At 37.6% G+C, this 12,567-nt stretch overlaps 1 protein-coding gene across 3 annotated transcripts in view; it reads left to right on the top strand.

The window, feature by feature from the left end:
- Positions 1-2,210: 2,210 nt before the first annotated feature.
- Taz (tafazzin, phospholipid-lysophospholipid transacylase) overlaps positions 2,211-12,567 on the top strand; it is a 151,674-nt gene continuing 141,317 nt past the window's right edge. For 2 of the 3 annotated variants that reach the window (XM_090412264.1, XM_090412256.1), the window contains exons 1-2: positions 2,211-2,567; positions 5,651-5,779. In XM_090412264.1, coding sequence (XP_090268390.1) covers positions 2,432-2,567; positions 5,651-5,779 — 265 coding nt within the window. In that variant the 5' untranslated portion in view covers positions 2,211-2,431. The remainder of the gene's footprint in view (positions 2,568-5,650; positions 5,780-12,567) is intronic. The other variant, XM_090412275.1, reaches the window with a different exon arrangement.

Raw genomic sequence — 12,567 nt, 5'->3', positions numbered from 1 at the left:
ATAGCTTGGTTTTTCTCTTGGAAACTAGGGTGTTTCATCCCATAAACTAAAGAAAATCCACCGTAGAACCCACATTATTTCAGACTATAACATATCCCATTAGAGTTAGGTATCAAGAGATGGCACTTGTTTGTCAGTCTCTTAATTGGTTGAGGTCTATAATTAGTGATAATCATGGGCCAACTGTAGCTGATTGGTTACATGGAAATTGACTGCCTACTCAGTCTCCAATAGTTAGATAAGATTAAAAGGTTTTAGATTATTATTATTATTATTATTATTATTATTATTATTATTATTATTATTATTATTATTATTATTATTATTTATTATTTATTATAATAATAATAACAACAATTTATAAATTATTTTTTATAAATAAATAATTTTTAATAAAAATAAATTATTTATAATAATAATAATAATAATAATAATAAGTTTTGGCGTTTGCATACCAGTGCGCTTGGCCGCACGAAGGAAGACTTGGTTTCGAGTCTAGTCGGCGACTAGAGGAAATTTTTCTAAGCCTTTTTTCGACAGGTTCCCGAGTTAGTCGATCTCTGGCACGGGCAAGCGGATTTTCCTCCCAGAAACCTGGGTTTTTCGTCCTGTAAACTCAAGAAAATCGACCGTAGAACCCACATTATTTCAGACATTAAATATATTGTGTTAGGGTTAGGGACCACGAGATGGCGGCACGTTTGAGCCGTCTCTCTTCACTGCGTACCGCTTAATTAGTGATAGCCTTGGGCCATCTATCTCTGATTGGGTACCAGTGGAGATTGAACTGTCCACTCAGTCTCCAAGTTAGATAGGGTTAAATGGCCTCGCCTACTCCCGTATACGGGAATAAAAAGGCTTTAGCTGATTTTTTTAAATTTTTTTATTTTTATAATAATAATAATAATAATAATAATAATAATAATCAGGATACATTCAACATTTGCAGGTTAGAGAAATTGGCTAATAGGAGGAAAAGGAGGGATATGATTGGGACATATTATAATTATAAGCTAATTATAAGTTACTTAAAAGTTGTTATAAGATTGATAGAGAATGAAATTCTTCAGTATGTGTCTAGTGCAGGGGAAAAACTAGAGGTCAGTCATGGAAATTAAGGAAACATTTAGTTAGAAACATTTAGGACTAGATTTTTTTGATTGGAGAGTAGTGGATGAGTGGAATGGGTTGCAAGAGTCATTTGCTAGTGCATGTCAGGGAATGAATTCTAAGGCAAGTACGAGAGGTATTTTGAAAATGATGACTAGCATTTGGTTTTTGAAATGATGTTTGACTTCCCCGCAATGAGTCTGCTGACTTCACAGAAGTGTCAACAATAACAAGAACAACAATCATAATCCTTCTTTATAAGGGAATAAAAGGGGTTAGCTCATTTTCAATTATAATAATAAGAATAAGAATAAGAATATGAATATGTATGCAACTGAGAAATTTACTAAAGAATTCACAATATTTCAGATATCGACCAACCTTTGCTGGCAAAGGTTGGCCCATTGATAGAGCCTCTGCTACCAATGGCTCGCAAAAAGTTAAGCAAGTTTGAGGGAGGTTAGTAGTTGGAAGAGATGAATCGCTCGATGCTGTTGGTACACTCTCCCTCGATGAGTCTTTGTGCTCCCTGGAGGTGTCACATAATAATAATAATAATAATAATAATAATAATAATGATACTTGTTTGACTTTCGGACCCCGAAATGGCGGCTCTTGTCTTCTGTAATCTCTCTCTCTCTCTCTCTCTCTCTCTCTCTCTCTCTCTCTCTCTCTCTCTCTCTCTCTCTCTCTCTCTGTGTATGTGTGTGTGTGTGTGTGTGTGTGTGGAGAAACTATTGATTCATTAACAGCCTCCAGATCACTGGTGAAAATTAGGTACGGCTAAAATTGCTCTGCTTATTTCCTTTGGAAATAAAATGCGTTACAAGATTTATTTTTCTTTACAAAAATGAAATTGGGACGTTATAAATTTGTGAGCACTCTTCAAAAGTAAGCAGAGACTTGAATCAGTTATACGGCGCTTATAATTTAAGTAGAATTTAATGATGTTAAAAAAAAAAACAGTCAATCTGTAAAGTATGTTTTGAATTACCAGAAGCATCGAAATTTACTGATTGGCTGCCGGTATCGTGCCGAAGAGAAGAGTAATAATGACTTATCTCTTCTCGTTGCCACGCCGCTGAGCGGAGTTCGTTTTCTTACCAAACTTTAATTCTCCCGTGTGGGACTTGCTGTTTGGTAAGATGCTGATCTGTGGATATAATTAAATTGTTTTGCGAATCAGTGGGTTGAAAATATTTTAGCAGATGTATGAAACAGATGCTATATGTAGGACTGAAAACTGTTGTGTTTTTTAAAATAAACATTATGATTTTAAGACATATTTTCTAATTTAATCGTTGTGATAAGATTTCGAAAGATGTCTCCGAACGATACATCGGCTATTACGAAGTGGCCCTTTCCTAATTTTAACAGGCCTCAAACGTTTTCGTTGTGGCAAATTGGAAGTTCTATCGTTGTACCTACTGTAGGAATACTAAGCAAGATAATGGCAAGTAAGGCAAGTTTAATTCATTTTGTGTTACATGATCACTCTAAATGAAAAGAATTATAATTGCTCTGGGTAGGAATGTCGATGGTTTAGCAAGCCACTCTGAAATCATCAACACTGTTACCTAGACCTATTTTAAATTCTTTTAAGTATATTATATAATATATATCATAATATGTGTATGAGCCTTGAGTCCAGGAGGTGTCAAGACATAGCGTTTTATACAAGTCTTTTGCAAATTACATAATGACACAATTTATTTATTTTAATCTAATTGCGAGTCGCCAGCGACAGTAGGTTAAAAATTTATTATTATTTGACACCTCCAGGGAGTCCAAGGACTCATCGAGGGAGGACACCTGCTCTACAACTACACCAACGCCATCTACCACCACTGGTGTTTCCACAGACAATCACAAACATCCATGTCCACGGCGGGATTCGAACCCACAGCGTTTTTGCTGGAGAGTAGATATGCTATCCACTCGGCCAACCAGGCAGGTTATATCAAATATTTCCAGTAATAAAGTAATGTAAAATGACAAAATGATACACTACTGTATTTTATCTAAATCATGCAAAATGTAATTTATACACTATTGTGTGTACTATTCAGCTGCTTAATCATTTTAAATATTTTTACTTATTCAACACCTGAAGGCATTCATAACATTGATTCCACTGCCTGTAGGCTGGAAGCAAAATCCAACTTGGACAATCAGCCCAACATTGTAAACAGAAATAAATGGAGTAATTAAATGTATCCACATAATAGTCTGCATGCTTGAATATTTCAATATTTATATGAATTTCATCACTCAGTATGAGACCCCCCCCCTGCTTGAAGGTGAGAAGTGGTTTGAAGAAGTTACATATATTGGTCCATACAGCAGAAGTTCTGAATTATCTTTGCTTCAGCCATAAATTCAAATCAAGCAGTCAATCTGAGTTATCCAACTCTTATTCCACCCACAATACTGATACTGATGTACTTTAAAATTACATCCATTTATGAATAGGATTCCCAAAAATTGATAGACTTACACCTTTCTACATAAACTTTCAACTAACTTTCAACAGACTTACACCATCTAGGGGAGACCCACCTGTGTGTGAAAAATGCAACACATATCTCACCATTTGTCTTTCTGGTGGACTGCCAGCACTTCATGCGAGAAAGGAATGAAATATTTACTAATCTAGCTGAGCCATATACACTCAGGTAGATGTTATCAGACTCAGACAAATTGCATGATACATTTAACTTTTTTTTTTTTTACAAAGAATTAATTTATTTAAACACATTTGATTATGAATTCTATTTCTGTGTAGATACTGAATTGCTTAATTTATAAATTTTTAAATGTGCTTTTTGTATAGCACACATTATTTACTAATTTATCACTTTTTTATTATTACCTTCTGTGCTGCTGTAACCTTTTAGGATACTAAGACAAGTAATGTGAAGTCATTAGCTTCTATATATGAGTTGCTCTAGCCCTGATTATATTTCAGGTGCAATCTTTGTTTGCTTACACTTGGAAAAGGATTAAACCAACTATATAATTTCTTGGTATCTTTAATTTATAGTATAACCAAGTGGAAAAGCTTCCAACAACTATCTCTAATCCAAAGAATTTTAATTTATTTATTTATTCGTATAGAGTTTCCTCCCCTTTTCTCCCCCATCCCTATTGGGGTGAGTTAAGCCCCCCCCTCATGGGGGGGTTAAGTATTTACGGCTATAGATCTGTGTGTATTCATGGGGCTGGTTTGCCTGCTTGCGGGATGAAAAACGGCAGATAAACTGGCAGGAAAAACCCTACTGCCCGCACGTAAGACTAACTTGGCTATGGCTGAGGAAGATCCTCAAATTCCTCGCGTCTTTGATGGGAATCGAACCTGGGACACTCCTTTCCCAGTCATATGGTTGCAAAGCGCACAGCCATTAGGCTAACTGCATGGAAAGAATTTTAATAATAAGGTGTTATACTCTTGGAGCCTGTGTAGCTCAGTAGAAGTGGCGTTTGCACTCTGCAGCGCTTGACCGCACGAAGAAAGGGTTTGGTGGTTCAAATCTAGTCGCCGACTAGAGGAAATTTTTCTAAGCCTTTTTTCGACCGGTTCCCGAGTTAGTCGATCTCTGGCACGGGCAAGCGGGTTTTTCCTCCCGGAAACTCGGGTTTTTCGTCCCGTAAACTCAAGAAAATCGACCGCAGAACCCACATTATTTTCAGACATTAAATATATTGTGTTAAGGTTAGGGACCACGAGATGGCGGCACATTTGAGCCGTCTCTCTTCACTGTGTACACCGCTTAATTAGTGATAGCCTTGGGCCATCTATTTCCGATTGGTACCAGTGGAGATTGAACTGCCCACTCAGTCTCCAAAAGTTAGATAGGGCTAAATGGCCTCGCCTACTCCCGTATACGGGAATAAAAAGGCGTTAGCTGATTTTTTTTTTGACTCTTAGCAACTCGTATAGGAAAATATGACTTCTGCATTACTTTAACGTTAGTATAAAGTTCTGATATTTTTCTTTGCATAGGTTGGTTGAATAAGATGACAGTCTATAATAGAGATATTCTGATTGATGCACTTTGCATTATGGGATACTAAGGCAAGTGATGTGAAGTCATCAGCTTCTGTATATGAATTGTTGACCAGTCCTCAAGATACTTCAGGTGCAATCTTTGTTTGCTTACACTTGGAAAAGGATTAAACCAAGTATATAATTTCTTGGTATCTTTGATTTTTGCTGTCCTTGCACCAGTAAACTATAAATCAATCAAACATTATCTAGGGCATGCAGAGAAAACATTTGGAGCAGCTTTGGAAGTGAATGTAAGTTAGCTAGTTTAATATAGAGCTGCCTTTGCCTTCTCAGGGTTTTCATTATACGGTAATCCAATGCTGAAACCTGATTTTTTGATTTATATGTATTAGCTTATGGACATAGCATAGTTGATCTTTCATCAAGTAGTTCAGTAATAAAATAAAATTTAATAAAAATTTAAATGAAATTTAAATACTTTATTAAGTGGTTTTTAGAAGCACTAAGGTTCTGATATTTTTCTTTGCATAGATTGGTTGAATAAGATGACAGTCTATAATAGAGATATTCTGATTAATGCACTGGACAGTAGGCCACCTGGAATTCCTCTTCTTACTGTGAGCAATCACCATTCTTGTTTGGATGATCCTATGCTCTGGGGTAAGTTGACGTTCTGCCAAAGTGCAAGGAGGGAAGGACTAATACAATTTCAGAGAATCATTTAAATCAAAGTAAGAAATAAAACAAACAGGGAAAACTGGGATCATAGTTAAACCAAATTCATAAGTTAGAGTGTAATAAGTGTAGTACCTTTTCATATACAGTCAATCCTTGCTTACGATTGAGTTTCATTCTGATGAACTCATCGAGGGGGTCATAAGTCTGAAATCATTATACGAACCATAAGAATATGTTGACAATTAACATACCTGAATGCTAAAATATGTATGGTCTGTTTTGATATATTTATAACTGATTTACTCTTTGTTCATAATGAAATACAGCTAATTCTCTTTTTACAGCTTTTTTTTACACAATTTTGAAATAAATGACTGCTTGGAAAGATAAAGGAGAATAGTGTGACAGGAAGGGTGGTCAGTGTGTTGCCTAGGTATGATTGTGGTGAAATGAGGCGGAGAGCAAGGATTATGAATGATATTCTGGCTAAAATGTGTGAGGAGATGGGAGTACAGTTTCTTAATGTGTGGAATGAGTTTGAGGGACGAAGTGAGCTGTATGGGAGCGATGGACTGCATTTGAGTGGTTATGGTGTGAGTCGCTTGGAGAGACTGCTGTTGGAAAGTGGAGAAGAATAGAGAGAATGAATCAAATCGAGAGGGGAGGGATGTGGAAGAGCAGGAGAGTAAGACAGGAGAGATTGAAGGAGTGGAAATGAATGGGGAAGTGAGTGGTATGAGTATAGAAAATGAGAGAATGGGTGTGCAAGAGGAGCAGGGAAACGGGGAGGTTCAGGGTGGACAGGGATACACAGCGTGAGAAAGGTGGATGCTCCAAGAGGAGGTGAGAGCATGTGTAGGCAGGAAAGTAATGGGATGATCAGGGATCAAAAGGAAACAGATGGAATTGCAAAGGGTTCTAAAATGAAGAAGCAGAAAGGGAAATGGCCCCAGTCCAGCATGGAGAGATCACATCGAGTGAGTGGTATCAGTGGAACTAGCTGTAGATCCAGAAATGAGTTGTTGTGTTTGTATACCAATGCTAGAAGTATAAGAAACAAGGCGGATGAAATGGTTGCACTAATTGCGTCTGTGCACCCAGAGATTGTCGGAATGAGTGAGACATGGTTAGATGAGGATGACATCCTGACAGAAATAGAGATGGAAAGGTATGATGTGTTTCGAAAGGATAGAAGGGGTAAAAAGGGAGGGGGAGTGCTATTGATGATAGAGAAAGAGTTATGTCCATACAAAGTAGAGATGCAAGAGGGCAATGGGGCCAGTGGTTTTGAGGTAGTATGGTGTGAGATAGAGGTGAATAGAATCAAATACTTGGTGGGATGTCGTTATAGACCTGGTAATGTGGATGGTGGTGATAGTGAAATGTATAGTCAAATAAGCCAAGCAAATAAGAAAAGGGTGATCATTATGGGTGATTTTAATTATGGCAATATAGACTGGAATGAAGAGATAGCAACTGGAAGTAAAGAAAATGAGTTTCTTGAGTTTTTGAGGGATAACTACCTCAGACAGTATGTAACAGAGGGCACAAGAGGATTAAGGGTCTTGGATTTGGTCATCTCATCAGAGGATGTAATTATCAATGAGGTATCAAATCATCCACCAATTGGTGAAAGTGACCATGAGGTGATTACTTGGGTGGTTGCCAGCAGTGCAAGGACCCCTGTGAAAAAAGGATATATGTGGAACTACAAGGGGGTGATTATGAAGAGCTCAGGAGACAGCTTGCAGGTGTAGCATGGAATGAGGAGTTAGCTGGAAAAGAGATCAATGCAGCTTGGGGGATTTTCAAAAAATATTTAGTGGATGCAATGTCTAAATGTATACCACGGGTGAGAAGGTTAAATAAGGTAGGTGTGAGATGGATGAATAAAGAGATTAAGCATGCAATACAGAGAAAAAGGGCATTGTGGAGGCAGCATAAGAGAAGTGGAAGTAACCAATTTCATGAGGTCTACAAAGACCAGGCAAGGAGGGTGACTTGGTTGGTGAGAGTAGCTAAAGAGAGGTATAAACAGCAGTTAGCTAATGAAGCTAAAAAGAATCCTAGGGAGTTCTTTCGATATGTAGCCAGCAAAAGAAAGAATGATTATGGAAGGATGACATTGACTGGAGGAAATGGTATAAAGATAGCTGTTGCAGAATGTGTGGTGGAGATACTTAATGAGCAGTTCATAAAGATCTTTCAATCTTGTGAATGTGACTTCATGGAGAGATTAAGAGCAGTTGATGATGGGGAGGAGAGACTGACTGTAAGTGCGCAAGAGGTGTTTGGGGAGTTGAGTAAACTAGATGTAAATAAAGCTGTGGGACTTGATAATATATCACCATGTATTCTGAAGGAATGTGCCAGAGAGTTGACACCTGCCTTGACATATTTTTTTAATACGAGTCTTGCACTTGGTCAAGTCCCTAAAGAGTGGAAGGAGGGCAAGATTGTGCCACTTCATAAAGGAGGTGATCGAACTCAAGCATCAAACTATAGCCCTATCTGTGTGTCAGGTGTTGTGGTTAAGTTGTTGGAGAAGCTTGTGAGAACTAGGATCCAGAGTTGGGTTGACAACAATTGTATAATCTTTGATGGACAGCATGGATTTGCTAAAGGGAGGTCGTGTTTTAGTAATCTACTTACTTATTACAATAAAGTGACTGCTTCCTTGGACAGAGGAGAAGGATACACAATAATATACTTGGATTTCGCAAAAGCTTTTGATAGAGTACCTCATGATAAGTTGACAGTCAAACTAGAGCAGATGGGGTTGGATATTAGATTAGTGCATTGGATTGGAGACTGGCTATCTGATAGGTATCAACAAGTTGTGTATGGGGGTGCAATATCCAGGAAAAGGAAAGTCACTAGTGGAGTGCCTCAGGGATCTGTTTTAGGGCCATTACTATTTAACTTGTATATTAATGATATTGGCGAAGATTTGGATGGAGATATTCAGTTGTTTGCAGATGATGCAAAGTTGGGACGAACCATAAAGAGTAGTGAAGATGTTGTGGCCTTGCAAGAAGACTTGAATAAATTGAGTGATTGGGCAAGCAAATGGGGATGTGAGTTCAATGTTGCAAAATGTAATGTTTTAAAATTTGGAAAACAAAGATGGGATGCAGAATTTATGCTTGGTGAGAATATATTGTTGGAAGTAGAGGAAATAAGAGATCTGGGAGTGATAGTGGATAAGGATCTAAAATTTAGGGGACACATCGCCAAATTTGTGAAGACAACACAAAGACTTCTGGGAATGATGAGGAGGAGGACACTGACATGTAGAAGTAGGGAGATTCTTGTTCCATTGTATAAGGCTTTGATTAGGCCACACATTTACTATTGTGCCCAGATTTGGTCACCTGGTTTTCAGAAGGATGAAGAGATGTTGGAAAGTGTCCAAAGGCGACTGACTAAGGTAGTTTCTGACCTCTGGAATGTCGAATATGAGGAAAGATTGGAAAGATGTAATTTGCAGAGTCTATTGGAGAGAAGGAAGAGGGGAGATATGATAGAGACCTACAAGTTGGTAAGGGGTTGTTATAGGATCAATGGTGGAGAAGTTCTACAGAGAATAGTGGGAGATCAGGGAAGAACCAGAGGTCATCCCAGGAAACTGTATAAAGAGGGTGTGATTAGGGGAGTGAGAGGCAGGTTTTTTTCGTGCAGAGTTGTGAATGATTGGAATGCCTTGCCTGAGTGTGTGGTGTCTGCAAGGAGTTTGAATGTGTTTAAGACCCGGTATGATGAGATGTGTGTGAGATAAAAGGACCTCCTAGATGAGTCGTTGACTCCATGAGGTCTTGTTTAATAATAATAATAATAAAACGGTTTAGAAAAAAAAAAACAATTCTATTTTTACACTGTATATTTTGATTAAACATGGTTCAAATGGCTCTTATTTTTAAATTTTCTGTTTGAATTCAGTTCTGTTAAGAAGGGTATTTTCATTATATGAGGGTAGTCTGAAAAGTTCTCAGTCTAATAATGAAAAAACAAATTTATAATTTCAAAATTTTTTCTATTTTTCAACATAATCTCCCTTAAGACTAATACATTTATTCCAGCAATGCTCCAGTTCCATTATCCCATTCCTTTAGTGGTTCTCAGTAAGATCTGCAAAATACCCCTCTACAGCTGCAATCACTTCTCGATTCTAAAAAAAATGCTGACCAGTGAGGAAGAGTTTTAGTTTTGGGAAGAGATAGAAGTCAGAGAGAGCCAAATCTGGGGAATAGGGTGGATGTTCCAACAATTCACAGTGCAGATCCCTTAATTTTCACATTGCCAAAACACCTTTGTGGGTAGGTGCATTGTCCTGATGAACAATGATTATTTTCTTCTGCAAATCGGGTCTTTTCTCGCGAATTTTTTCTTCCAGTCTGGTTAAAAGATTGGAATAATATTCCTGGTTATTGTTTTATCCTTTTCAAGATAATTAATAAACAAAATGCCTTTAGCATCCCAAAACACTAATGCCATGACCTTTCCTGCTGATGGAACCGACTTTGTCTTCTTTGGCACTGAACAACCGGCTTCTGTCCACTGTTTTGACTACTGTTTGGATTCTGGTGTGTAATGGCAAATCCAAGTCCCATCTATAGTAATAAATCGACATACAAAATCAGTTTTATTCTTGTTAAAATGCTCCAAGCACTGTTCAGAGACTTTCATGCGAGTGTATTTTTGATCTGCTGTGAGCAAGTGCGACATCCAACTTGCACAAAGCTTTTTCATTTGCAATTCTTCATGCAAAATATATCCTATTCTACAAGAATGACCAGAGGCATTCTTTTGAAATGTCTATGGTCTCAGCAATTTCATGAACTTTGACTTGCCGGTCATCCAATATCATATCGTGCACTTGATCAATGATTCCTGGTGTTGTTACACTTTTTGGACATCCACGTATATCATCTTCAAGGCTGGTACGCCCATGTTTAAACTCAGCAGCCCATTTCTTAACTGTCGAAAAAAAAGGAGAAGAGTGCCCATGAACTTTTATGAACTTCGAATGAATTTGTTTTGGCGGTAAACCTTCTTTTACAAAGAATTTTATAAACGCACGATTCTCAATTTTATGCATTTCAAGGGATACAATAATACTTTTGCTTCAGACCGCTGTATAAAACAAACTACTTGATAGAATGACCTGCATTTCGCATGGATGTTTATGACAGATGTACTTAACTTAGAAAAAAAAAACCTTGCCGATAGGTGTTGCCATCTATGTTTGAGACCATGAACTTTTCAGACTACCCTCGTAATTTTCATTTCCCAGTACACTGCATATATACTTAAACTTGGATTTTGGGGAATCCTCTTGATGTTTTAAATATCAGGGATTACTCTATGCTACAGAATGTAGACAAATGCCAAGTAGACTTATATACGAAACCACAAAAAAGTGTTGGTGGCTTTAAAGCAGCTAAGGATCGTGTGACTATTATTTTGCAGCAATGCTTCAGGAGATCATATATTAAAACCATTACTCATTAATCGAACCCTAAGACTGTGGGCAATGAAAGTTGTGGAGTCTAACATGTTATCAGTGCGGAAGGCAAATAAAAAAGTTTGGGTTACAAAAGAAATTTTTAATGATGATTCCATTAGTGTTTTGTTCCAGAAGTTAAACGCTATTTAATGGAAAAAAATCTGGACTTTAAAGTTTTATTGATTATAGACAATGTGCCTGTCCATCCTGTTTTAGAACACCCAAATGTGGAATTTTATTTTCTGCCACCTAATACAACCACTAGACTAGGTGTGATCGCTAACTTCGAAACTTACTACATAATAAGAACATTCCAACACATTTTCCATAATCTAGATATGGATAATTTACTGACAGTTATGATGTGAAGAAAAAATTTTCTATTTTGGATTGCATCAACTTGCTAAGTTGGTGTTATCAGAATTGAAACCATCAACTTTAAATGCATGTTGTTCGATGCAGTGAGTTCGATGGGCGAAAGGATCTATATAAGATGGATGGCTTGCATTTGAATGGTTACGGTGTAAGGAGACTTGAGAAAGTGTTGCTGAATGTAGTGGATGTGCAAATTCAGGGAAACTAGATTTATTAAGGGGTGGGGGAAGTAGATATACAGTCCTTAGGGAGGCAGTTGAATGTATGAATGAATATAATATGCCCGAGCGAATAAGGGCAACAAATCAGAATGGGATAGTTAATATAAGGCATCAGTGTAGGGTTGGGGCTAATGGGGGCCTTAAATTCATGTACACTAATGATAGGATTATTAGGAACAAGAAGGAAGAGTTTTTGGCCATGGTTGGCACTTCTAGATCACATGTTATTGGTATTAGTGAATCATGGCTGACTATAGATGATATAACTAGTGGGATTGAATGTGATGGGTATAGTGTGTTCAGGAATGACAGGGAGAATAAAATGGGGGAAGGAGTATTGTTGATGATAGCTGATGAGCTGCAGCCAAGGAGAATAGAAATTGAATTGCAGGATAGAGAAAAGAGCACATTTGAGGCCATTTGGTGTGAGATTGTGGCTAGCAGAACTAAATATACAATTGGGTGCTGCTATAGACCAGGTGATGGAAAAGATGGTGCTGACAGTATGCACAAGCAAATAGAAGAAATGAGTGGAAGGAGGGTAATTATTATGGGAGATTTCAACTATGGTCGCATTGATTGGAGTGAGGAGAGGACACACAGGAGGAAGGAATTGGATTTTATGCGGTTATTAAGGGATAACTATCTGCGACAGCATGTAATGGAAA

Source organism: Typopeltis vanoorti, chromosome 2, assembly GCF_054136105.1.
Source record: "Typopeltis vanoorti isolate ZY-2024b chromosome 2, IOZ_Tvanoo_1.0, whole genome shotgun sequence".
NCBI lineage: Eukaryota > Metazoa > Arthropoda > Arachnida > Uropygi > Thelyphonidae > Typopeltis > Typopeltis vanoorti.
Note: the sequence above shows the minus strand (reverse complement) of the source record. Positions and strands in the feature narration are given on the sequence as shown.